A 25,807-nucleotide genomic window follows, 5' to 3' on the forward strand; every position below is an offset into this window, starting at 1 on the left:
TAGAGTGCTTTTAAGTGATATGGTGTTGGATTAAACATTTAACTAACCGGGAAGTCCTCTTAATGCTCTGTAACCCAACTGAAGCGGGGGAGAGGTGCTGCCCCTTATGTCTCAGTAGGGTCCTGGCGGGGCGGATCCCTCTCTCAGGTGTCAGGTGTGCTGTCATGGGTTCCGGAAAAACCGACTACCGGTAAGTAACCATGGTGGTTTTGTAGAAGTACTAAAGGAGACAACAGTGCCATTCCACAACCAGGCTGTCGTTATTAAAAATAAATAAATATAAAAATATAAATATAATATAAAATTGAATGTGTGTGTATCACCAACCAATCACGAAGCATCTTTCATTTCACCAGAGCTGTTTAGAAGAAGCTGAGCTGTGATTGGTTGCTATGAGCAACAGTTTTCCTTGCAACCAATCAATAAACATCTTTCATTTCACCAGAGCTGTTTAAAAGAAGCTGAGCTGTGATTGGTTGCTATCAGCAAGTTCTCCCACTTGACAACACCTCAACAGACACTGACATGGTGGGAGAAATCTAGCATCCCTGGGAACATAAGCTCCCAGCCATTGTCTGCCTCCCAAAAAGAAGCATAGAGCACATGACAGAAATGAATCTCCCCTCCTGTGCCCATATACACATCACACATCCTCCATCCCGTAGGCACATCTTCCCTCTTAAAGGGATCATTGGTATGGAAGTCAGAGCAAATCCATCCAGCTCTTTGGTTTTGACCCCAGGCCTCTCTTAAAGGGATCCCCGGTATGGAAGTGAGGGCAAATCCACTCTGCGCTTTGGCACTGACCCCAGGCCTCTCTTAAAGGGATCTCCGGTAAGGAAGTTATGGTAAATCCCTCAGGGCTCTGATTCTCACCCCAGGCTTCTATTAAAGGGATCATTGGTATGGAAGTTAGAACCGTTCAACTTAGCGCTCTGTTTCTGACCCCAGGCTGACAGGATGATGTGGGATATTAGAGGTAGTAGTCCGGTGGCTCTGGCTGATGGGATGATACGGGATATTAGTGGTAGTTGTCCGGTGACTCTGGCTGACATGATGATGTGGGATATTAGGGGTAGTAGTCCGGTGGCTCTGGCTGATAGGGTGATGTGGAATATTAGGGGTAGTAGTCTGGTGGCTCTGGCTGACGGGATGATGTGGGATATTAGGGGTAGTAGTTCGGTGGCTCTGATGGGATTATATGGGATATAAAGGATAGTAGTCCGGTGGCTATGGCTGATAGGATGATGTGGAATATTAGGGGTAGTAGTCCGGTGGCTCTGGCTGACAGGATGATGTGGGATATTAGGGGTTGTTGTCCGGTAGCTCTGGCTGACGGTACGATGTGGCATATTACAGTGAATGTGGCTATGCGGAGTGGGCGGGGCTCTACATTAAAAAAAAAATATATATATTCATCATAATTTGTTATAACTAACCGTAGTTAGTTACTATGCACGGGCAGCGCTGGGCTCTTCAGCTAGTGTATATATGTGTGTGTATGTGTGTGTATATATATATATATATATATATATATATATATATATATATATATATATATATATATATATATATATATATATAATATCTGGATGTAGGAGTCCATCCATACAAATGTGAACAACGACAGAGCAAAGTCCAGCAATAACGTGAGCAATCCAGGATGCTGTTAAAAAATTATTTTCTCTTTCTTTTTATTGATAAATCCATTAAAATACAATGGTCCAAGCAGTTCAAAACAGCAATAACGCAGGAAAGTAGTGCAGATAGGACTACGCGTTTCAGCGGTAAAACCCGCCTTCTTCACGGTCCAGAATCTGATCTGCTTTCCAAACATGGAACCTTATATACATCCCACTCCCATTAGGGTAATTATAGACATATGTGAGTAACTAAAAAACATGTGTTATAAAAGCAGATCAGAAATTATATTCACTAAAGGGTTGAAACAAAAGCGCAATAGGGTCTTATCCGGGTAAAATGTACAAATACTGAAAGTATTATACTCACCTTCTCAAAGAGAAAGTAAAGCCTGCATAGTAAGTCAGCCTGCTGCACATCCAACGGTCCACAGCGGAACCGCACCACAGTTCAATAAGGAATAAATTCTTGGACTTTAAGTGCGCTGCCAGACAGATTCAATAACCACACAAGGTTAAAAAAGTTAACCCTTTAATCCCTACGCGTTTCGAAGCATAACGCTTCTTCTTCAGGGGTTGATACAACTGATGTATCAACCCCTGAAGAAGAAGCGTTATGCTTCGAAACGCGTAGGGATTAAAGGGTTAACTTTTTTAACCTTGTGTGGTTATTGAATCTGTCTGGCAGCGCACTTAAAGTCCAAGAATTTATTCCTTATAAAAGCAGATCAAACATATAAACTATCCACATATTGATCAGTATACAACATGCATAAGAATTATAAAGAAAGGATTCAACATATTAGAGAAAAATACAATAACCTGACCATAAGATTTAAGTGGTACAAAAACATATAACAATAGTACTAACCAGTATTGTATAGTACAAATATATCAATAGTGCATAATGATATCCAGGCGGTTATTAAAGCCCTGTGGCATACGTGTCCCCAACTCAAATATCCACCTACTTTCTCTTGCAAGCACTTTTTTGTGAAAATCTCCACCCCTCAAAGGTTTTTTTTTTACATGCTCAATGCCCATAAAGGAGAAACCACGTAAATCTCCATTATGTTTTTTTGAAAAATGTCGGGATACTACTGATGCACCAACCATAGGCAGATTACTGGCGTCTGATAGGTGTTTGCGGATTCTAGTTTTAAGGGGATTCATCGTACAACCTACGTATTGCATACGGCATATATTGCAATTAATTAGATACACTACATTCTCCGTATTACAGTTTATAAAAGAACAAACATTAAACTGTTTTTTATTGGAGATAGATGTAAATGTTTTAGATTAGCAAAACCGCAGCACTTACAAATATTGGCACCGCATTTAAAAAATCCTGTTGTTTTTAACCAATTGCTAGGGGAAATTTTATCCGGATCTTTAAACATGCTGGGTGATAATAATGTAGCTAAAGTCGGGGCTCTTCTTGCCACAAAGGCAATATCATTATTTTCCACAATATTTTTCAAAACATGGTTCTGAGACAACAAAGGAAGATATTTTTTGATGATTTTAACAATAGAATTAAACTGAGGACTATAATTGGTACTGAAAACCACCCTAGATTTTTTTAGAGTCAAACTGTCTTTTTTTTTTTTTTCTCAGTAGATTCCAACAGCTTAACCCTATCCATGCCTGCTACCATTTTCTTGGCTCTCTCCAAGGACCAATTAGGATACCCCCTTTTTTTTTAAATTATTACAGGTCATTTCAATTCCTTCCTCCAATTTGTCACTAGATGTGGTATTCCTTTTTAATCTAATAAGCTCCCCCACAGGAATATTCTGAATGACATGTTTGGGGTGATTAGAGGAAGCCATTAAAATACTATTACATGCAATAGATTTTTTATAGGGAGATATCAGAACCCCATCATTGTCCAGATCTGCAGTCAGTTTCAAATCCAAGAAGTTAATTGATACCTCATGACCACTACTGGTAAATTTTAAGTTGAAATCATTCAAATCCAAATAGGAGAAAAAACTTTTTGCAGACGAGAGACTACCCCTCCAGACAAATATCAGATCATCAATAAATCTCCCCAGCCAAACAATATTATCCTTGTATGGGTTATCATTATTAAAGATATAGTTTTCTTCCCACACAGACATAACCAGGTTAGCTAGGGAAGGTGAGAACTTAGCGCCCATGCTCACACCCTGTGTCTGGAGGAAATATCTCTCATCAAACATAAAATAGTTGTGGCTTAAAAGAAATTGAATTGAGGAAACAAACCTCTGGATGGAATCCTCATAATTACTGTATCTGGACAAATAATATGTGATGCGACGTGATGGGGGATGGAAGGATATAACCCGACCACATCGCAAAATAACCACACATAATCAGATTGCCAGTAAAATTTTTCCATAATCTGTATTATACTTTTGGAATCTTTAAGATGACTTGGTGTTAATGGCTATAAAAGGTTGAAGATAAAAGTCCACTCACTCCCCAAGTTTCTCACTGAATGATCCGATCCCAGACACAATGGGTCTGAGAGGGGTAGGAAAAACCTCTTTATGAACTTTAGGGAGTGAGTGGTATATTGGAACAATCGGTGTTGCACAAAAAATAAACTTTTTAATTCTGTCTGAGATAGCACCCATACTAATTCCCTCCTGTAATAGATGTAATAATTCAGAATTAAATGAATTAGTCGGATTGGATGGCAATTCAATATAAGTGCTACTATTTTCTAAATCCAGCAAGTTCATTTTCTTATATAAACCAGCATTGAGAGCCACTATAGCCACAATAAATCTAAAACATTTACATCTATCTCCAATAAAAAACAGTTTAATGTTTGTTCTTTTATAAACTGCAATACGGAGAATGTAGTGTATCTAATTAATTGCAATATATGCCGTATGCAATACGTAGGTTGTACGATGAATCCCCTTAAAACTAGACTCCGCAAACACCTGTCAGACGCCAGTAATCTGCCTATGGTTGGTGCATCAGTAGTATCCCGACATTTTTCAAAAAAACATAATGGGGATTTACGTGGTTTCTCCTTTATGGGCATTGAGCATGTAAAAAAAATCATTGAGGGGTGGAGATTTTCACAAGAAAGTAGGTGGATATTTGAGTTGGGGACATGTATGCCACAGGGCTTTAATAACCGCCTGGATATCATTATGCACTATTGATATATTTGTACTATACAATACTGGTTAGTACTATTGTTATATGTTTTTGTACCACTTAAATCTTATGGTCAGGTTACATATGTCTATAATTACCCAAACGGGAGTGGGATGTATATAAGGTTCCATGTTTGGAAAGCAGATCAGATTCTGGACCGTGAAGAAGGCGGGTTTTACCACTGAAACGTGTAGTCCTATCTGCACGACTTTCCTGCATTACTGCTGTTTTGAACTGCTTGGACCATTGTATTTTAATGGATTTATCAATAAAAAGAAAGAGAAAATAATTTTTTAACAGCATCCTGGATTGCTCACGTTATTGCTGGACTTTGCTCTGTCGTTGTGTGTGTGTGTATATGTGTATATATATGTGTATGTATATGTATATATATATATATATATATATATATATATATATATATATATATATATATATATATATATATATATATATATATATATATATATATATATATATATATATTAATCATAATTTGTTATAACAAGTTAGTTAATATGCCCGGACAATGCCTTGGCTCTTCAGCTAGTATATTATAATTTATTGAATCAAGAGTTTGGGCTTGTACTGGTTATTGAGTGAAAGAGCAGTGTCTCGCTATGCTTCATTTTGATCTAAAGGCCTATGTGCTTTTTGTCCTCCGTAGACCTCACCAGACAAAGTTGACTATGAGTATAGTGAACTGCTGCTCTACCAGAACCAGGTTCTCCGAGAAGCTGAGCTGTACAAGGAGGCATTGCATCACCTCTGCACCTATGAAAAGCAGATATGTGATAAGCTGGCAGTGGAAGAAACAAAAGGTACTTGTATAGCATTCAATATGTGTGTTTACCATTGTGTAATTACTGGTGCTATATGTATATAACTAATCTCAATTGTTGGTACCACAGGGCTCTGTCCTGTGCCCTGTATTGTTCAACATCTTTATGATTTAGATGAAGGAATTGAAGGTAAACTGATTAAATTTGCTGGCAACACAAAGCTGGGAGGGATAGCTAATACTAGAGAAGAGAGAGGATTCACAAAGATGTAAGTAAACTGGATCAGTGAGCAGCAACTAACAGAATGGTTTTTAACAGGGAAAAATGCAAAGTACTACAGCTGGGCAATAAAAATGAAAAAAGCATATACAGAATGGGAGGAATAGGGCTAAACAACAGCACATGTGAAAAAGACTTGGGTATACTAATAGATCACAGACTGAACATGAGTCAACAGTGTGATGCAGCAGCAAAAAAGGCAAATACAATTCTAGGATGTATCAACAGAAGCATACAGTCTAGATCACGTGAAGTCATTATTGCCCTCTAATCCTCTTTGGTCAGACCTCATCTGGAATCCTATGTCCAGTTTTGGGCACCACATTTTAAAAAAGACATCAACAAACTGGAGCAAGTTCAGAAAAGAGCGACCAGAATGGTGACCGGTCTGCAAACCCTGTCTTATGAGGAAAGGTTGCAGGATTTGTGATTGTTTAGTTTGCAAAAGAGAAGACTGAGAGGAGACTTAATAACTGTCTACAAATATCTAAAGGGCTGTCACATTGTAGAAGGATCATCGTTATTCTCATTCGCACAAGGAAAGGCTAGAAGCAATGGGATGAAACTGAATGGGAGGAGACACAGATTAGATATTTGAGAAAACTTTTTTGACAGTGAGGGTGATCAATGAGTGGAACCGACTGCCACGAGAGGTGCTGAGTTCTCCTTCAATGGAAGTCTTCAATCAGAGGCTGGACAGACATCTGTCTGGGATGATTTAGTGAATCCTGCTTTGAGCAGGTGGTTGGACCAGATGGCCCAGGAGGTCCCTTCCAACTCTACCATTCGATGATTCTATGTTGTTCTGTAAGGTATCATGTTTTCCAGCATCTAAAAAAGGCAACTTTGGACTTGTGACATTATGATAATGGTCTATGCTACTGTAACTTGTTAATTAATAATAGTTAATGTGGCCACATTAAAATCCAGCAGATTTTGATTTTAGTTGACTGTCATGCTAGTCACATTAAGGCCCATTTCACACTTCAGTTGTTTAACGTCAGTTGCAAACTGTCAGAGAGACAGTTTTTTTTCGCCGCTGCCAAAACGCTGTTTAGGGTTAAAATGCATGAAAGGAAAGATCTTCCGGGCATGCGCAGTTTAAAATATCGGGTCCACCGCTGGAAAAAAAACGTTCCTTTGTCCGTCTACTCCAGACGGCGGACGCTAAAATTCAAACGGACCCGTCAAAAAACGGATGCAACGGACGACCATCAGTCATAATCCGCCACTAATGCAAGTCTATGGGGAAAAAAAAATGGTGGATCCGCTTTTTTTTTTTGTTATAAAACGGATTTTGACTGACGTCAAACAACTGAACTGTGAAAGAGGCCTAACTTACATGGTGCAGTCCAACCACATAATCCATCCCATCATTAGTTAGTTATCACTGCCACATATTGATTTTAATGTTGTACTAGCTGAAGAGCCTGGCGCTGCCCGGGCATAGTAACTAACTGTGGTTAGTTATAGCAAATTATAATTATCCTCCATCATATAGTCCCGTGCCCATATACCCATCATACATATCCACGATCCCATAGGCCCGTCCCCATATACCCATCATACATATCCTCCATACCATAGTCGAGTGCCCATATACCCATCACACATCCTCCATCCCATAGTCCCATGCCCATATACCCATCACACATCCTCCATCCCATAGTCCCATGCCCATATACCCATCATATTCGCCATCCCATTAGTCCCAGTGCCCATATACCCATCATACATATTCGCCATCCCATTAGTCCCAGTGCCCATCATACATATCCGCCATCCCATAGTCCCGTGCCCATCACACATCCTCCATCCCCTAGTCAACCATTATGACATCATAATGAGCGGCGGGGTTTGCAACCTATGATGACATCAGCGTCGCCATGGCAACCATTATGACATCATAATGAGGGGTGAGGCTTGATACACACACACTTTTTCCCCATTATGTAGATAGGGGCAAAATTGTTTGGTGAATTGGAACGCGCAGGGTTAAAATTTCGCCTCACAACATAGCCTAGGACACTCTCGGGGTCCAGACGTGTGACTGTGCCAAATTTTGTGGCTGTAGCTGCGACGGTGCGGATGCCAATCCCGGACGGACATACATACACATACACACACACACACACACACACACACACACACACACACACACACACACACACACACACACACACACACACACACACACTTAAGCTTTATATATTAGATTGCCGAAGTCGCCATGTAGCTCTTTCCATATAGTCTATTTGTGGCTATGTATTATTTCTTAATTTTCTTTTTTTAGGGGACTTGTTGCTTCGTTTGGGTCGCCTTGAAGAGTCTGCAGATGTCTACAGATGTTTGCTGGACAGAAGCCCAGAGAACTGGGCTTATTATAAAGGCTTAGAGAAGGCTGTTAAACCCGGTAAGGTCTAGTTAGGTTAAAATTCCATAGATAAAAAGATAAGATCAAAACCCATACAGTTGTTTAAAACATTGTGTGAAATAGCTAAAGTCTGTATTATTCCAGAGACACTTGAGGGCCCTTTACACATAGCGATATCGCTAGAGCGTCACCGATTTTGTGACGCAGCAGCGATATCACTAGCGATATTGCTACATGTGATACTCTCCTCCGACCGGCTCCCCCGCTGGCTGTCGCTGATCGCGCGAGATCGGCCTGGTCCATTTCTTGTCGCCATGGACGCAGGCGGAAGACGGTCACCCTCGCCGCTTCTGACAGGTAAGTACGACCGCTGCTGCATCGCTGGTGAGATCTGCTTGTTTGACAGCTCACTAGCGACCATTTAGCGATGCACCAGCGATCCTGACCGGGTCATATCGTGGTCGGGATCGCTGGTGCATCGCTAAATGTAACGGGGCCTTTAGAAGATTCTCCAGTCTATTTCAGTCTTTTCTTCCTAGCGCTGTTGCTGGTGATTGAAAGGTTTCCCCCAGTGAGCACACAAGGCAAAGACGTGTCAGTCACCTCCAGCAGTGCTGGGCGGAGGCAGCGCACGCTGACTAGTCATGTCTTTAACTATTATTATTGCACCATTTATTGTTGCACTAATTTGAATAGCGGTGTATCTCTCTCTCTCTCTATCTATCTTATCTATCTATCTATCTATCTATCTATATATATATATATATATATATATATATATATATATATATATACATGCATGTGTGTATCACCAACCAATCATGAAGCATCTTTCATTTCACCAGAGCTGTTCAAAAGAAGCTGAGTTGTGATTGGTTGCTATGAGCAACAGTTTTCCTTACAACCAATCACTGAGCATCTCTCATTTCACCAGAGCTGGTTAAAAGAAGCTGAGCTGTGATTGGTTGCTATGAGCAAGTTTTCCCACTTGACAACACCTCAGCAGACACTGACGTGGGAGAGATCTAGCATCCCAGGGAACATAAGCTCCCAGCCATTGTCTGCCCCTCAGACAGGAGCAGAGCACATAGTAACATAGTTATTAAGGTTGAAGGGAGACTTTAAGTCCATCTAGTTCAACCCATATCCTGTCCTAACCTGCCCTAACATGTTGATCCAGAGGAAGGCAAAAAAAACCCATGTGGCAAACAGTAAGCTTCACATTGGGGAAAAAAATTCCTTCCCGACTCCACATACGGCAATCAGACTAGCTCCCTGGATCAACGCAATATTAAGGAAACTAGTGTATTATAACCTGTAATATTATACTTTTTAAGAAAGGCATCCAGTCCCTTCTTAAATTTTAGTAGTGAATCACTCATTACAACATCATATGGCAGAGAGTTCCATAGTCTCACTGCTCTTACAGTAAAGAATCCGCGTCTGTGAGTATGCTTAAACCTTCTTTCCTTCAGACGTAGAGGATGCCCCCTTGTCCCCGTCACAGGTCTAAGAGTAAAAAGATCATTAGAAAGGTCTTTGTACTGTCCCCGCATATATTTATACATTGCAATAAGATCACCCCTAAGCCTTTGATTCTCCAAACTAAATGACAGAAATGAATCCCCCCTCCCGTGCCGATAGTCCCATCACACATCCTCCATCCTATAGGCACATCTTCCCTCTTAAAGGGATCATTGGTATGGAAGTCAGAGCAAATCCATCCAGCGCTTTGGTTTTGACCCCAAGCCTCTCTTAAAGGGATCCCCGGTATGGAAGTTAGGACCATTCCACTCAGCTCTGTGGTTCTGACTCCAGTTTCTCTTAAAGGGATCATTGGTGTGGAAGTTAGGGCAAATCCACTCTGCGCTTTGGTACTGACCCAAGGGTTCTATTAAAGGGATCATTGGTATGCAAGTCAGGGCAAATCCACTCAGCCCTCTGGTTCTGACCCAAGGCCCCTCTTAAAGGGATCTCCGGTATGGAAGTTAGGGCAAATCCACTCTGCGCTTTGGTACTGACCCTAGGCCTCTCTTAAAGGGATCATTGGTATGGAAGTCAGGGCAAATCCTCTCAGTGCTCTGGTTCTGATGCTAGACCTCTCTTAAAGGGCTCCCCGGTATGGAAGTTAGGACCATTCCACTCAGTGCTCTGGTTCTGACCCCAGGCTGACGGGATGATGTGGGATATTAGGGGTAGTAGTCCGGTGGCTCTGGCTGATGGGATGATGTGGGATATTAGGGGTAGTAGTCCGGTGGCTCTGGCTGACGGGATGATGTGGGATATTAGGGGTAGTAGTGTAGTCCGGTGGCTCTTGCTGACGGGATGATGTGGGATATTAGGGGTAGTAGTCCGGTGGCTCTGGCTGACGGGATGATGTGGGATATTAGGGGTAGTAGTGTAGTCCGGTGGCTCTTGCTGATGGGATGATGTGGGATATTAGGGGTAGTAGTCCGGTGGCTCTGGCTGACGGGATGATGTGGGATATTAGGGGTAGTAGTGTAGTCCGGTGGCTCTGGCTGACGGGATGATGTGGGATATTAGGGGTAGTAGTTCGGTGGCTCTGGCTGACGGGATGATGTGGGATATTAGGGGTAGTAGTGTAGTCCGGTGGCTCTTGCTGATGGGATGATGTGGGATATTAGGGGTAGTAGTCCGGTGGCTCTGGCTGACGGGATGATGTGGGATATTAGGGGTAGTAGTGTAGTCCGGTGGCTCTGGCTGACGGTATGATGTGGGATATTAGGGGTAGTAGTCCGGTGGCTCTGGCTGACGGGATGATGTGGGATATTAGGGGTAGTAGTGTAGTCCGGTGGCTCTTGCTGATGGGATGATGTGGGATATTAGGGGTAGTAGTCCGGTGGCTCTGGCTGACGGGATGATGTGGGATATTAGGGGTAGTAGTGTAGTCCGGTGGCTCTGGCTGACGGGATGATGTGGGATATTAGGGGTAGTAGTCCGGTGGCTCTGGCTGACGGGATGATGTGGGATATTAGAGGTAGTAGTTCAGTAGCTCTGGCTGACGGGATGGATTATAGTGAATGTGGCTACGCGGAGTGGGCAGAGCTCTACACTCAGATAGATAGATATAGATAGATATATATATATATATATATATATATATATATATATATATATATATATTTTTTTTTTTGTTATAACTAACCGTAGTTAGTTACTATGCCCGGGCACCGCGGGGCTCTTCAGCTAGTACCTAATAAAAACAAGTGTGCCAAAACCCTATTCTGTAAAATAGGACTTTTTTTTTTATCAGCATGCACAAGACGCAGCAAAAATACGCAAGCAAAACCTGCTTTTTTTTCTGCAGCTTCTTTCCTGCCATGAGATCAGGTTTTGCTGCATAAAAAAATCCTGAAAAAAACACCTAGTGTGAACGTACCCTTATAATTGTCTTGTGTAACGCACAAGAAGAAACTTTTATTGTTTATGCTGCACAAAGGTGGCTGATTACTCTGCGCTAAGAGGAGCACTATTACTGTGTGCTGCCGAAAAGGGTCATTACTGCAAATACTCCTCAAAATTGCTAAAATTACCTGGCCATAAAATATGTAGCATGATCTCTGTGCTGTTAAATTTCGCTCATCAAATGATCATTTTTGCTAAAGTATGCTGTGATGTGCATATATATTTTATAATGGAGATGTTTTTTTTCTCCCCTCCTACAGCCACCATGGAAGAAAGGTTGAAGATTTATGAGGACAGTTGGATTAAATATCCCAGAGGTTTGGTGCCAAGACGATTGCCTTTAAACTTCTTAACAGGTGACACACTTGACTTCTATTTTTTTTTTTATCTTATTGCTGTTTTTTTTTACTGTTTTATCCCATGAAATGATTGTACCTTTTATATTAATAATTCTTTCAGGTGAAAAATTCAGAGTGTGTCTGGATAAGTATTTGAGAATGAACTTCAGTAAAGGGTGCCCCCCGGTTTTTAACACTTTGCGATCACTGTACAGTGACAAAGAAAAGGTATATACAATTTTACATGTTAGAAATTTCAATTATTTGTGATTTTATTGAAATGAAATGTGTTCTTGACCTTAATGTTTTTAGTAGGATTGTGCACAATTAGTGAGGGATATTTCTGCCATAATATACACAACTTGTCGTTGCAAAGAGATATTTGCATAAATACATCACAATTGTCATATGGAAATGTATAGGGGTATTTTTCCAATAAACACACTTGTCTCCTGTCTTGAGCATGACGGCTACATATATGTCTGAGGCTGTCGTGCCAGGCGACCGGCGGCCAGTCTGAGAATCACAGTCGGTACCTGAACTGTGAAACATAATGTGTAAATACGGCCTTAAATATAATGCCTGACGAGGTGAAACTTGTAAAAATGTAGGATCTAAAAACACTAGAAATAGTGTTATTCCACATGTTCACATAGGACAGCTTAATCCTGAAAAGTTACTTGAATGTATGGATGGCCTTTAAGGAAATCTGTGTTTTTACTCTTCTATCTCAAAGATGCCATGTTATATACACATTTCTGTAATTGCCTTGAAATACAAAAGTGTATTTGTATGTAGAGTCCCTGTCAAAAGTTTGGACACACCGTCCGTACAATGGTTTTCTTTGTACTTATTGTAAATTGTAGATTCAGACTGATGGCAGCAAAACTACGAAGGAACATGTATGAGAGCATTGAGTAAGGAAACGTGTGAGAAAGACAAGACTGTGTTTAAAACTTAAATTTTTCAAATTACCCCTCTCCCCCTTGTGTAAATCTAGATGTGGGAAGCAGGCACAACTCCTCCAGGAGATACTGGATCCAGTTGGTTGAACATGTAGGTGGTCTGCGCTGCTGGAGTGATTCAATTCTTCAGAAAAGATGAGGAAAATGCTTTTTATTCACAACATGTTTTAACGCCCATACCAGCGTCTTTCTCAAGTGAAGAAACAAAATGTCATTTGGTTTTTGACTTTTTTTTTTTTCCCACATGAAAAAGATGCCGGTACAGCGTTGAAACGCGTTGTGAATAAAAAGCCTTTTCTTCATCATTTCTTAAGAATTGATTTACTTCAGCAACATAGCCCACCTATGTGTTCATCCAACTGAATCCAATATCTACCTCCCCATTGCCATTTTGTTAAGCAGAGTCATCAGGTAGTCATCTGGAATGGCTTTCAGTGAGCAGGTATGCCTTGTCAGGGGTTCATGTGTGTACTCACCAGCCTTTCAGAAAGAGTTTGCAACCAACGGGTATGTTTTGCAGGGGCAATGTTGGCAAACGGTTCAATACAGTGTTGACTTCTTCATAACTAAAGGCCCCATCACACACAGCGATCTCGCTAGCGAGATCGCTGATTTTGTGACGCCACAGCGATCTCGCCAGCGAGATCGCTGTGTGTGACGGGGATCAGCGACCGGCCCCCCCTGCCGGGTATCGCTGATCGTGCATGATCGGCCTGGGCCATTTTTTGATCGCTGGTCTCCCGCTGGCCAGCACGCATCGCTGCGTGTGGCAGCGAGAGACCAGCAATCAGCAATGCTGGCCACTGGTTTCCAATGTAAACATCGGGTATCCAAGAGCCACGGCTCCTGGATGCCCGCTGTTTACATTAGAAACCAGCTTGCTCGCTGGTCCTGATCGCTGGAGGGACTGTCTATGTGACAGCTCACCAGCGATCAGCCTAACAATGTCCCAGCGATCCCATCCATGTCGGATCATTGGTGGGATCGCTGGGACATCGTTATGTGTAACGGGGCCTTAAGTCAGTATATGACAAGAATCACTCAACTGAGAGAAACAACGGTCCATCATTAATTTAAGTTATGAAGGTCAGTAAATCCAGAATATTGCTTGAATCTTAAAAGTATCATCAAGTGCAGTCATGAAAACCATCAATCACTGTGGTAAAACTTGCTCTCTTATGGACCACCCCAGGAAAGGAAGACCAAAAATGTCTTCTTCAGTTACCAGCCTCAGAAATCACAAATGGACAGCAGCTCAGACAAAACCCTCATAAATGATGCACAGTCATGAACTAGCAGATACATCTCAACATCAACTGTCCAGAAAAAACTTTGAAAAGTAGGCCACTACAGTCGTATTACTGCAAAGAAGCCACTACTGAGGACCACAAAGACGAATAGACCTTGTTTGGGCTAAGGTAGACAATGACTGAACATCAGATCAGTGGAAATCTGTATTGTGGTCTGATTAGTCAAAATTTTAGATTTTTAATACTAACCAGTACCACCTTGTCTTTGTGAGGCACAGAAAAGGTGAACAGATGGTTTCTACATGTGTGGTACCCACTGTGATGCATGGATGTGTGATTGTGTGGGGTTGCTTTGCTGGTGACACTGTTGGTGATTTATTACAAATTCAAGGCACATTTACTCCGCATGGCTACCACATCATTCTACAGTGGCATGACATACCAAGGAGAAGAGTCCGATAACATGGCCCCATGATTACCTGACCTCAACCCAACTGACCTGGTTTGGGATGCGTTAGACCGCAGAGTGAAAGTGTAGGACAGTGAAAAGGAGGAAGTGAAGGAGCAACACATTCTGGTTTGTTTCAAGCATATTTTTTTTAATCCATGTCTCGATATCTATTACTTTATGGTTTAGATTCTTTGAGTCTGAAACTACAATGTTCACATTCAATAAGAACAAGAAAAATTGTGGCATGAACTGGTGTGTCCAAAACTATCACTAATATTGTATGTGTGTACACACACACACACACACACACACATACATACATACATACATACATACATACAGACCAAAAGTTTGGACACACCTTCTCATTTAAAGAGTCTTCTTTATTTACATGACTATGAAAATTGTAGATTCACTCTGAAGGCATCAAAACTATGAATTAACACATGTGGAATTATATAATTAGCAACAAAAGTGTGAAACAACTGAAAATGTCTTATATTCTAGGTTCTACAAAGTAGCCATCTTTTGCTTTGATTACTGCTTTGCACACTCTTGGCATTTTCTTGATGAGCTTCAAGAGGTAGTCACCGGAAATGGTCTTCCAACAGTCTTGAAGGAGTTCCCAGAGATGCTTAGCACTTTTTGGCCCTTTTGCCTTCACTCTGCGGTCCAGCTCACCCCAAACCATCTCGATTGGGTTCAGGTCTGGTGACTGTGGAGGCCAGATCATCTGGCGTAGCACCCAATCACTCTCCTTCTTGGTCAAATAGCCCTTACACAGCCTGGAGGTGTGTTTTGAGGTGATTGTCCTGTTGAAAAATAAATTGTGGTCCAACTAAATGCAAACCAGATGGAATAGGATGCCGCTGCAAGATGCTGTGGTAGCCATGCTGGTTCAGTATGCCTTCAATTTTGAAAAAATCCCAAACAGTGTCACCAGCAAAGCACCCCCACACCATGACACCGCCTCCTCCATGCTTCATGGTGGGAACCAGGCATGTAGAGTCCAACCGTTCACCATTTCTGCGTCGCACAAAGATACGGTGGTTGGAACCAAAGATCTCAAATTTGGACTCATCAGACCAAAGCACAGATTTCCACTGGTCTAATGTCCATTCCTTGTGTTCTTTAGCCCAAACAAATCTCTTCTGCTTGTTGCCTGTCCTTAACAGTGGTTTCCTAGCAGCTATTTTACCATGAAGGCCTGCTGCACAAAGTCTCCTCTTAACAGTTATTGTAGAGATGTGTCTGCTGCTGGAACTCTGTGTGGCATTGACCTGGTCTCTAATCTGAGCTGCTGTTAACCTGTGATTTCTGAGGCTGGTGACTCGGATGAACTTATCCTCCGCAGCAGAGGTGACTCTTGGTCTGCCTTTCCTGGGGCGAGCCTCATGTGAGACAGTTTCTTTGTAGCGTTTGATGTTTTTTTTGCCACTGCACTTGGGGACACTTTCAAAGTTTTCCCAATTTTTCGGACTGACTGACCTTCACTTCTTAAAGTAATGATGGCCACTCGTTTTTCTTTACTTAGCTGCTTTTTTCTTGCCATAATACAAATTCTAACAGTCTATTCAGTAGGACTATCAGGTGTGTATCCACCAGACTTCTGCACAACACAACTAATGGTCCCAACCCTATTACTCTGTCGCCTAATTGGGGGACACAGAACCGTGGGTGTTATGCTGCTGTCCACTAGGAGGCGACACTATGCATAATCTGAAAAAGATTATTGGCTCCTCCTCTGCAGTATACACCCCTGGACAGCGTCAGCCTTCTCCAGTTTTTGCTTAGTGTCGCAAGGAGGCACACCTAAGATTTTTTTCTCTCTTCCGTTTTTTTCCTTAATTTTTTTCAACGGATTACAGATGAAGAAAAGCGGGTCTCCAGTGAGACTCACGGCATGGCTCCCTCCTCGGTCCCCTATTAAGGGGTACCCGGTTGAGGTCGAGATGGCTCTTCCCCAGTCCCTCAGGGACTGGTTCGAAGTCGAGGCCCCCTCCCTCCTTCCCCAGTTCCTTGGGCTCTGGGTTGAGGTCGAGGGTAGGACGAAGCCCACTGACGGTGACAGCAGCACCCTCCCTAATCCCCCTCTGGGGGCATTAGGTCGAGACACCGCAGGTAGGGCCTGTACCAGGCACCATTCGGCCACTTACATGTCCAGGGACCCCAGCCCAGCTGCGGCCTCCTGTTTGGACCGGGGGAGGTGCAGGCAGGCATGGCACTTGTCAGAGACAAGGCTCCCTGCGCCCCTGTCTCTGCGGCTGCACCAGCCTGCATAGCGCCTCAAAGGGACCCCCCACAGGGCCCAGGTGGCGCTCATGTCCCCACCGCTAGCCTACCATTCAATCCGGGGAGGTCTGGTTGGAATCCGACCCTCCCCCGGACAACCGCGCCGTCCTGGAACCCTTCTGGGCATGAGCTATCAAATTTAGGCCGCGGCTTCGGCCTAGCCGAAGTCGCCGCCTTATTCCCGCCCCCCGGCCCGCCCCTGGATGAAAAAAAAATGACTGCAGTGTCATAGAAGGGGCGGATCGAGACAGGAAGGGCTCGCTTTTACATAGCTCCGTGCGCCCTTTTCAGCTCTCCGCCCCCTTCTCCCTCCACCTCAGAGTCCGGTGGCCATCTTGCTGCACCTGAAGAAACTGAAGGCAGCACAGCGGTCTTTGGGGGGCACTGGATGTGGGATTTATCAGCGCTGGACCTAGGGGGAGCACCGGTGGGGTAAGATCACAGCTGGGTTCTTTGTACTCAGCTGTGAGTTCCAGTAACCTATAACGCTCCCCTACTCCTCCTTTCCTCTGCATAGATACCCCTGTAGGGCCTCTGCGAATAGGTACTATGTCGGGCTCAAGGAAAAGGACCAGGCAAGACTGCTTTTACGCAGTCTGCACAGCCTGCAAGGCCACTCTCCCCAGCGGCAGCACGTACCCGCAATGCCGGGACTGTACCCAAAAAACAGGATCAGAACCCCAAGAAGTCCCTACCAACGCTTCTGCGGCCGCTACTGTGCCGGAATGGGCGACTCAGATGTCGCAGTCTATGACAAGGTCTATAGATAACCTGACCTCCACACTACTGCAGGCTCTGCAAGGTCATGTCTCGGCTATGAACGTTACCCAGCAAAGGGACGTCAGGTCTCAGGAACAGGCCGCTTCCGACAGTTCGAGACGTAAGCGGACCCACAGGTCGCGTTCATCTGCGTCCTCACATAGCACTAGGTCGTCCCCCTCCAGGGAGAGGCACAGTGGCTACAGGTCACCGAGACCGTCCCCCCGATAGAGAAAGACAATGTGGATCTCCACAACGATCCCAGACCACAGAACACCTCTGCCCTAGTTCGCCCGCTAGGGAGCTCCTTAGCGATGCGCAAGACTCAGAGGGCATATGTGACTCCAACTAAGATAACGAAACAGAGAGCGCTCTGCTCCCTTGCCCCCCTAGCAATACTGCGCTAGTTGAGGATATAATCTCTTCCATCCTTCGGGTGCTGGACATTTCTGATCCAACCCCTGAAGTACCAGAACACAAGATTTCCTTTAAAAGTGTTCAGAAACCATCTAAGGTCTTTCCTAATCACCTGGAATTTCAAAAAATACTTTCTAAGCATTTTTCGCAGCCTGAGAAAAAAATTCGCCAATCGCAAATACTTAGAGGCAAAGTACCCCTTCCCACAGAAGGACACTAAGGATTGGACAGATCCGCCTGAAGTGGATCCTCCAGTCTCTAGGCTGGCAGCACAAACGCTTCTCTCGCTGCCGGACAGCTCAACCCTCAAGGACGCAGCAGACAGACAGGTAGAACGCATGGCTCGTTCAATCTTCGAGGCGGCAGGTGCCTCTCTGGCTCCTGCATTTGCTTCAGTTTGGGCAGCCAAGGCCATTATGGCCTGGGCTGATCTATTACAACAGGGCCTCCAAGCTTCAAATCCTCAGCTGGCGGACCAGGCGGTGCAAATTGCAGTAGTGGCAGATTACATGGTCCATGCAGCGTTGGATTCTGCAAGAGGGGTAGCGGGAATAGCATCAAACGCCATCACAATCCGGCGTATTCTCTGGCTAAGAGAATGGAAGGCGGATGCGGCCTCCAAAAAAGTCCCTAACAAATCTCCCGTACTTCAGTGGCCGTCTTTTCGGTGAAAAGCTGGATACAATGATATCCAATGCTACCGGGGGTAAAAGTACTTCCCTCCCTCAGCTAAAACCAAAACGCACGTTTAAAAGACGTAATCAATCTCGTTTCCGATCCTTTCGGAATTCTTCAGGCTGGTCCGTCTCGCGCCCGGCACAAAATCGTAACCGTTCCCCTCACAGGGACAACACACGGGCGGCACAGAGGCCGGACAGAAACTGGCAGTTAAAGGCAAGCCAGGCAAAATCCAAGGGAGGAAAAGCTCAGACTTTTCCTTCATCATGACAAATGCCCTACGGAAAACACCCCACTTGTAGGCGGACGACTGCTACTCTTTCAGCAGGTCTGGCTGCCTAATACAGAAGACAGGTGGGTCAAGGAAATAGTGTCTTCAGGATACAAGATCGAGTTTACTACCAGCCCACCGCACTGGTTTCTTCTCTCTGTCCCTCCAAAACCTCCACTCAAAGCTCGAGCCTTCCATCAAGCGGTTTCATCCCTCCTGCAAGCAGGAGTCATAATACCGGTTCCAGCAGACGAGCGCTTCCAAGGGTTCTACTCCAACCTGTTCGTGGTGCCCAAGAAGGGAGGCAGCGTCCGACCCATACTAGACCTCAAGCAACTCAACAAGTATGTTCGAGTTCGTCACTTTCGCATGGAATCTCTCCGGTCAATCGTTGCATCCATGGAGAAAGGAGAATATCTCGCCTCCATAGACATACAGGACGCATACCTGCATATACCGATTGCTCCCGCCCATCAGAGATTTCTCAGATTCGCAATCAACCAAGACCATTACCAGTTTGTGGCCCTCCCGTTCGGTCTCGCCATGGCTCCCAGAACATTTACAAAGGTCATGGCAGCTACCATGGACGTTCTGCACTCCAGAGGCATAGTAGTCGTTCCATACCTGGACGACCTTCTCATCAGGGCCCCCACCTTCAAGGACTGCGAGGTCAACGTCTCAATCACGATCGACACTCTGCGTCGCCTGGGATGATTAGTCAATTTACAGAAGTCCTCGACTACCCCAAGTCGCTCTCTGACCTTCCTGGGGATGCTATTCGACACCTCCAGGGGTCTGGTGATCCTCCCCAGGGACAAGGCACTGGCCCTCCGTTTGGGAGTTCACACTCTCCTCCGCAGGTTTCCCCGATCTCTCCGGTATGCCATGAGGGTACTGGGTAGGATGGCAGCGGCAATGGAGGCGGTACCATTTGCCCAGTTTCACCTCAGACCCCTTCAACTGGCCATCCTCAAGTCCTGGGACAGGAATCCATTCTCCCTCGACAGGAAGTTCCGGTTAGCAGCGAAAATCAAGAGGTACCTGCACTGGTGGCTCAAGCCAACCTCTCTTGCAAGGGGAAAATCCTTTCTCTCCGGTCACTGGAAGGTTTTGACCACCGACGCAAGCCTTACGGGTTTGGGCGCGGTACACCTACATCACAGTGCGCAAGGCAAGTGGTCACCAATGGAAGCGACCATGCCCATCAACATCCTGGAAATTCGGGCCATCTTCCTGGCATTGAAAGCCTTCCATCACTTGCTAGCAGACTCTCATATCAGAGTGCAGTCGGACAATGCCACGGCGGTGGCATACGTGAACCATCAAGGCGGCACCTGTAGCATTCAGGCGATGAACGAAGTAACACGTATCCTACACTGGGCGGAGGATGTGAGGTCGGTACTCTCTGCGGTCCACTATCTCAGCCGTCAAGGAATGGACTCGGGGGAGTGGTCTCTCCATCCCGAAGTTTTCCGTCAGATCTGCCATCGTTGGGGGACCCCGGACGTGGATCTGATGGCATCCCATCTCAATGCCAAGGGTCACAATTTCATGGCCAGGACGCGCGATCCGCGGTCGCTCGGAGCAGATGCCCTGGTTCAGGACTGGACCCAGTTCCAGCTTCTGTACGCTTTTCCACCCCTCCCCCTGATTTCCAGATTCCTGAGGAAGATCAAACAAGAGGGTGTTCCCACCATCCTGATCACTCCAGACTGACCCAGGCGTACATGGTACGCCGACGTCGTGCAACTCACAGCAGACGCTCCCTGGCGTCTCCCCACACGTCCCAACCTTCTGTCACAAGGCCCGTTCTTCCACCAGAACTCAGGGGCTCTCAATTTGACGGCGTGGCCATTGAGACCTGGGTTTTGACCCAAGCAGGTTTTTCACCGGACGTTGTTAAAACCAGGATCAGGGCTCGAAAGCCAACTTCAGCCAAGATTTACTATCGTACCTGGAAGGCTTTCTTCACATGGTGCGAATCTCGTGGGCACATCCCACTCCCCTACTCTCTTCCAAAGGTCCTCGGTTTCCTTCAGTCAGGCCTGGTCGCTGGGCTCGCTTAAGAGCCAGGTGTCAGCGCTTTCAGTGCTCTTTCAGAGGCGTATTGCTAACAAGCCGCAAGTGAAGACTTTTCTCCAAGGGGTTTCCCGATTGGTTCCCCCCTACAAACATCCGTTGGAGACGTGGGACCTCAATCTGGTCTTGACAGCACTACAGACACCTCCTTTTGAACCCCTTAAGGAGGTCTTACTCCGCCTTCTATCACAGAAAGTGGTTTTCCCGGTGGCAATCACCTCGCTACGCAGGGTGTCCGAACTTTCAGCTCTTTCCTGCAGACAACCCTTCCTGGTTTTTCATCAGGACAAGGTGGTTCTCCGTACAGTGCCATCCTTCCTTCCGGAGGTTGTGTCCACCTTCCACCTCAATGAGGAAATCTCACTACCATCTCTTTGCCCGGTTCCCGTTCATAGAGTGGAGAAGGCTCTGCATACGCTTGACCTTGTCAGGGCATTGCGTATTTACGTGTCTAGGACTGCTCCCTTCCGGAAGTCTGATTCACTTTTCCTTCTTCCAGAAGGCGTTCGCAAGAGGGCCTACCGGCTTCCAAAGCCACCCTTGCTAGGTGGATCAAGTCCACCATTCAAGAGGCTTACTGCCTTAACAATTCTCCTCTTCCGGACGGTATCACGGCACACTCTACGCGGGCGGTAGGGGCCTCTTGGGCCATTCGGCATCAAGCCTCGGCACATCAAGTGTGTAAGGCAGCCACTTGGACTAGCCTGCACACATTTACAAAACACTACAGAGTGCATACCCAGTCCTCAGCGCATGCGAGCCTGGGTAGACGGGTCCTGCAGGTGGCAGTGCCCTAAATTTAGGGAACTGTCAGTACAATATTCGTCCACTGCTTCCCACCCAGGGACTGCTTTGGGACGTCCCACGGTTCTGTGTCCCCCAATTAGGCGACAGAGTAAGGGAGATTTTTGTGTACTCACCGTAAAATCTCTTTCTCTTAGCCTTTAATTGGGGGACACAGCTCCCACCCTGTTGCCCTTGCGGGCCGTTGTTACGGTTGGGTTCTCATATTGTTTGAGCTGGTTTATAGTAGCCTTCTTACAGGCATGGTTATGTTTCTGGTATATTCCTCCTAATGCTTTTGCACAAAACTGGAGAAGGCTGACGCCGTCCAGGGGTGTCTACTGCAGAGGAGGAGCCAAAGTTAATCTTTTTCAGATTATGCATAGTATCGCCTCCTAGTGGACAGCAGCATAACACCCACGGTTCTTTGTCCCCCAATTAAAGGCTAAGAGAAAGAGATTTTACGGTGAGTACACAAAAATCTCCTTTTATAAGGCAAGAAATCCCAGTTATTAAACCTGACAGGGCACACCTGTGAATTGAAAACCATTTCCGGTGACTACCTCTTGAAGCTCATCAAGAGAATGCCAAGAGTGTGCAAAACAGTAATCAAACCAAAAGGTGGCTACTTTGAAGAACCTAGAATATAAGACATATTTTCAGTTGTTTCACACTTTTTTGTTAATTATATAATTCCACATGTGTTAATTCATAGTTTTGATGCCTTCAGAGTGAATCTACAATTTTCATAGTCATGTAAATAAAGAAAACTCTTTGAATGAGAATGTGTGTCCAAACTTTTGGTCTGTACTGTACACACACTAGAGAGAACTAAATCTCTCTTTAGATAAAAAGTAACGAGTCACTCAACTGATTTTATCTTTTTCTCCTCGTGTACTTCTTCGGTACTGCACTTATCTGGTAATTCTTTCATACTGTTCCTTAGGTGGAGATTATTGAAGATCTTGTAGTGGGTTATGATACATCATTAAAAAGTTGCCGGTTGTTTAACATGAATGGTTTGTATGTTTTATGGTTTTATGTAATTTCTTTCATATGTATGTGTGCAATGTATATGTATCATTGTCTACATTTATCCAGTCTGCAGGCGGCCAGCCTCCTGATCTGTCAGGCTGCTACTGTTATCTCTTTTTTCCCCATCAATTTATGTTTAATTTTGAGCATATAAAATGTGATTTGAGAACTTTGAATGAGACCATGGGGTGTATACAGTCATACACTCACATGGTAGAATATATTTCTACACCTGTATTAGCTTTGTAAAAAACGTTTTGGCATTGATACAATATCCCATATTTATCGGCTACATCTGATCATGTCATCATCTCATGAAAATTTATTTGCTTGAGATTGATTGGACCTATTTTACGCTTGATAATGAGGTGCACCACAAATAAAATGTTCTATGGTAATTTTTTTTTACATCGAAACGTGCCTCATAAAAAAACATTTTGAAGGGATGAAAAAGACTTCCCTGGATAAAGGAGCTCATCTTCTCAGTAGTGTGCATCTTGCCAGAAATGTTACCCCAGCCACCGACTGGAGTAGCATTTCTGGTGCACAAAACGCCGGCACTTTTAATGAATTTGAATTGTGGGTATGGCCATGCTTCGACTCCTCCCATTTTGGCGGCTCTATACTAGCGTAACAAACTGTCAAAAGTTGCAAAATTTTTGCACAGCTACAATTTGGGGAGAAAAAAAATTGACTTTTCAAAGTACACTGTGTTCCAAATTATTATGCAAAAAATATTTCCTCATATTTTCTCTAAATTACCTATATGAATTGCAGTCATTGTTATTTTCCAGTCATCTAATCTAGTATAATTGCAATGTTTTTGAACAAACTGCCTATGAAAACAGTATATTTTTAAAAATAAGAAACACTCAAAATGCATGTTCCAAATTATTATGCACAGCAGAGTTTTCAACCTTTTTATTTTGAACAAAAAAATGGTCAGTTGTGAAATTATAAGCATTATCAGCTTATTACAAAATTAAATCAAACAGTTTTCAAGTCAAAACTTTATTCTAGGTGATGTTACATTTGCACATAGGACTCCTTGTTGGAAAGAAGCTTCTGAACTCTCTCGTCCATTGAATTTGTCAGTTTTTGGATGGTTTGTGCTTCAGTTGTTTTGCATGTGGACAGAATACCCTCCCAGAGCTGTTGCTTAGATGTGATCTGCCTCCCGCCATCATTGACACTACTTTTGATGATGCTCCAGAGGTTCTCAATGGGGTTGAGGTCAGGGGAAGATGGTGGCCACACAATAAGTTTGTCCTCTTTTATGCCCATAGCAGCCAGAGATGCAGATGTGTTATTTGCAGCATGAGACGGTGCATTATCATGCATGAAAATGATCTTGCTGCGGAAAGCACGGTTCTTCCTCTTGAACCATGGCAGGAAGTGCTGTCTTAGAAACTCCACATAGATTATGGAGTTAATCTTTACCCCTTCAGGGATCCTAAAGGGGCTGACAATCTCTCTCCCCATGATTCCAGCCCAAAACATTACTCCACCTCCTCCTTGTTGGCGCCTTAGCCGTGTTTTCATGGGGTGTCCATCAACCAGCCATCCTCCACTCCATCCATCTGGACCATCGAGCGTTGCACGGCACTCATCGGTGAACAAAACAGTTTGGAAGTCAGTCTTCATGTATCGCTTGGCCCACTGGAGCCGTTTCTGCTTGTGTGCAGTGGATAGAGGTGGTCGACAGGATGGCTTACGCACAGCTGCAAACCTCTGAAGGACCCTGCATCTTGTTGTTCGGAGGACGTTGGAGGCACCAGCAGCTTCAAAAACTTGTCTGCTGCTATGACAAGGCATTTTTGCAGCTGCTCTTTTAACCTGACGCAATTGCCTGTTGGAAAGAGTCCTCAATTTTTCTTTATCAGCACGCACACGTGTGTGCTGGGAATCAGCTACATACTTCTTGATTGTGCGATGATCACGATGAAGTGTCTTGGCAATGTTGATTGTAGTCATGCCTTGACCTAAATACTCCACAATTTGTTACTTCTCAGCATCCGACACATCCTTTTCTTTCCCATTTTGGCAAAAAATGTAGGCTGCTTAATAATGTGGAACAGACTTCTTAAGTAGTCCTGCCTTTATTTGGACACACCTGCCAAACTAATTTGCACAGGTATCTGCAATTGCTTTCAGTGATATAAAGAGCCCTGACACACATCACCATCAATGAGTTTAAATGACAAACAAAAAAGTTCTAATCTTATCACTCCTAAACTCTTTCTGCATAATAATTTGGAACACAGTTTATTTCATGCCAGTTTTCACGAGAAAATACGGAGTTGTCCCCATAGTCCCTACAAAAATGGCAATTCTGGTATAGTTCCAATAAAAATGACATTTTCAGGAAGAGTTTTCCCATTTTTATGTGCTGGTAAATAGATAAGGGTAAATTCTAGTAGTTTACGGCATTTCTGTATGACTGCATGTATCCAACTCCTTTCGGATGGTTGGTCAAAGCTTTTAAGAACGTGTACTTATTGAATTTGAATTGTTAATGATTTAAAATGACAACTTTTTGTAGATTTTAAGAAATAGAAATGTGAGATCTTATTGTAAGAGTTAAATGTTTCTCCTCTTCCCATAGATGATGGTAAAGAAGAACCCCCGACTACATTACTATGGGTCCAGTATTATTTGGCTCAGCACTATGACAAGATTGGGCAACCTTCTTTAGCTCTGGAATATATAAATGCCGCCATAGAGAGCACACCAACACTGATAGAGCTCTTCCTTGTGAAAGCTAAAATCTACAAGGTATGGGAACGATGGCAGCACTTTACGCCTCCGTGAAGGCGAAATTCAGCA

At 44.2% G+C, this 25,807-nt stretch overlaps 1 protein-coding gene across 1 annotated transcript in view; it reads left to right on the top strand.

Annotated features, from left to right (window-relative positions):
- NAA15 (N-alpha-acetyltransferase 15, NatA auxiliary subunit) overlaps positions 1-25,807 on the top strand; it is a 102,221-nt gene that overhangs the window by 40,148 nt on the left and 36,266 nt on the right. Inside the window, exons 6-11 of the mRNA XM_073572116.1 lie at positions 5,470-5,623; positions 8,157-8,276; positions 11,924-12,019; positions 12,123-12,229; positions 22,893-22,965; positions 25,587-25,756. Coding sequence (XP_073428217.1) covers positions 5,470-5,623; positions 8,157-8,276; positions 11,924-12,019; positions 12,123-12,229; positions 22,893-22,965; positions 25,587-25,756 — 720 coding nt within the window. The remainder of the gene's footprint in view (positions 1-5,469; positions 5,624-8,156; positions 8,277-11,923; positions 12,020-12,122; positions 12,230-22,892; positions 22,966-25,586; positions 25,757-25,807) is intronic.

This window comes from Dendrobates tinctorius, unplaced genomic scaffold (genome assembly GCF_039654945.1).
Source record: "Dendrobates tinctorius isolate UK_male_01 unplaced genomic scaffold, ASM3965494v1 ptg000030l, whole genome shotgun sequence".
Lineage (NCBI taxonomy): Eukaryota > Metazoa > Chordata > Amphibia > Anura > Dendrobatidae > Dendrobates > Dendrobates tinctorius.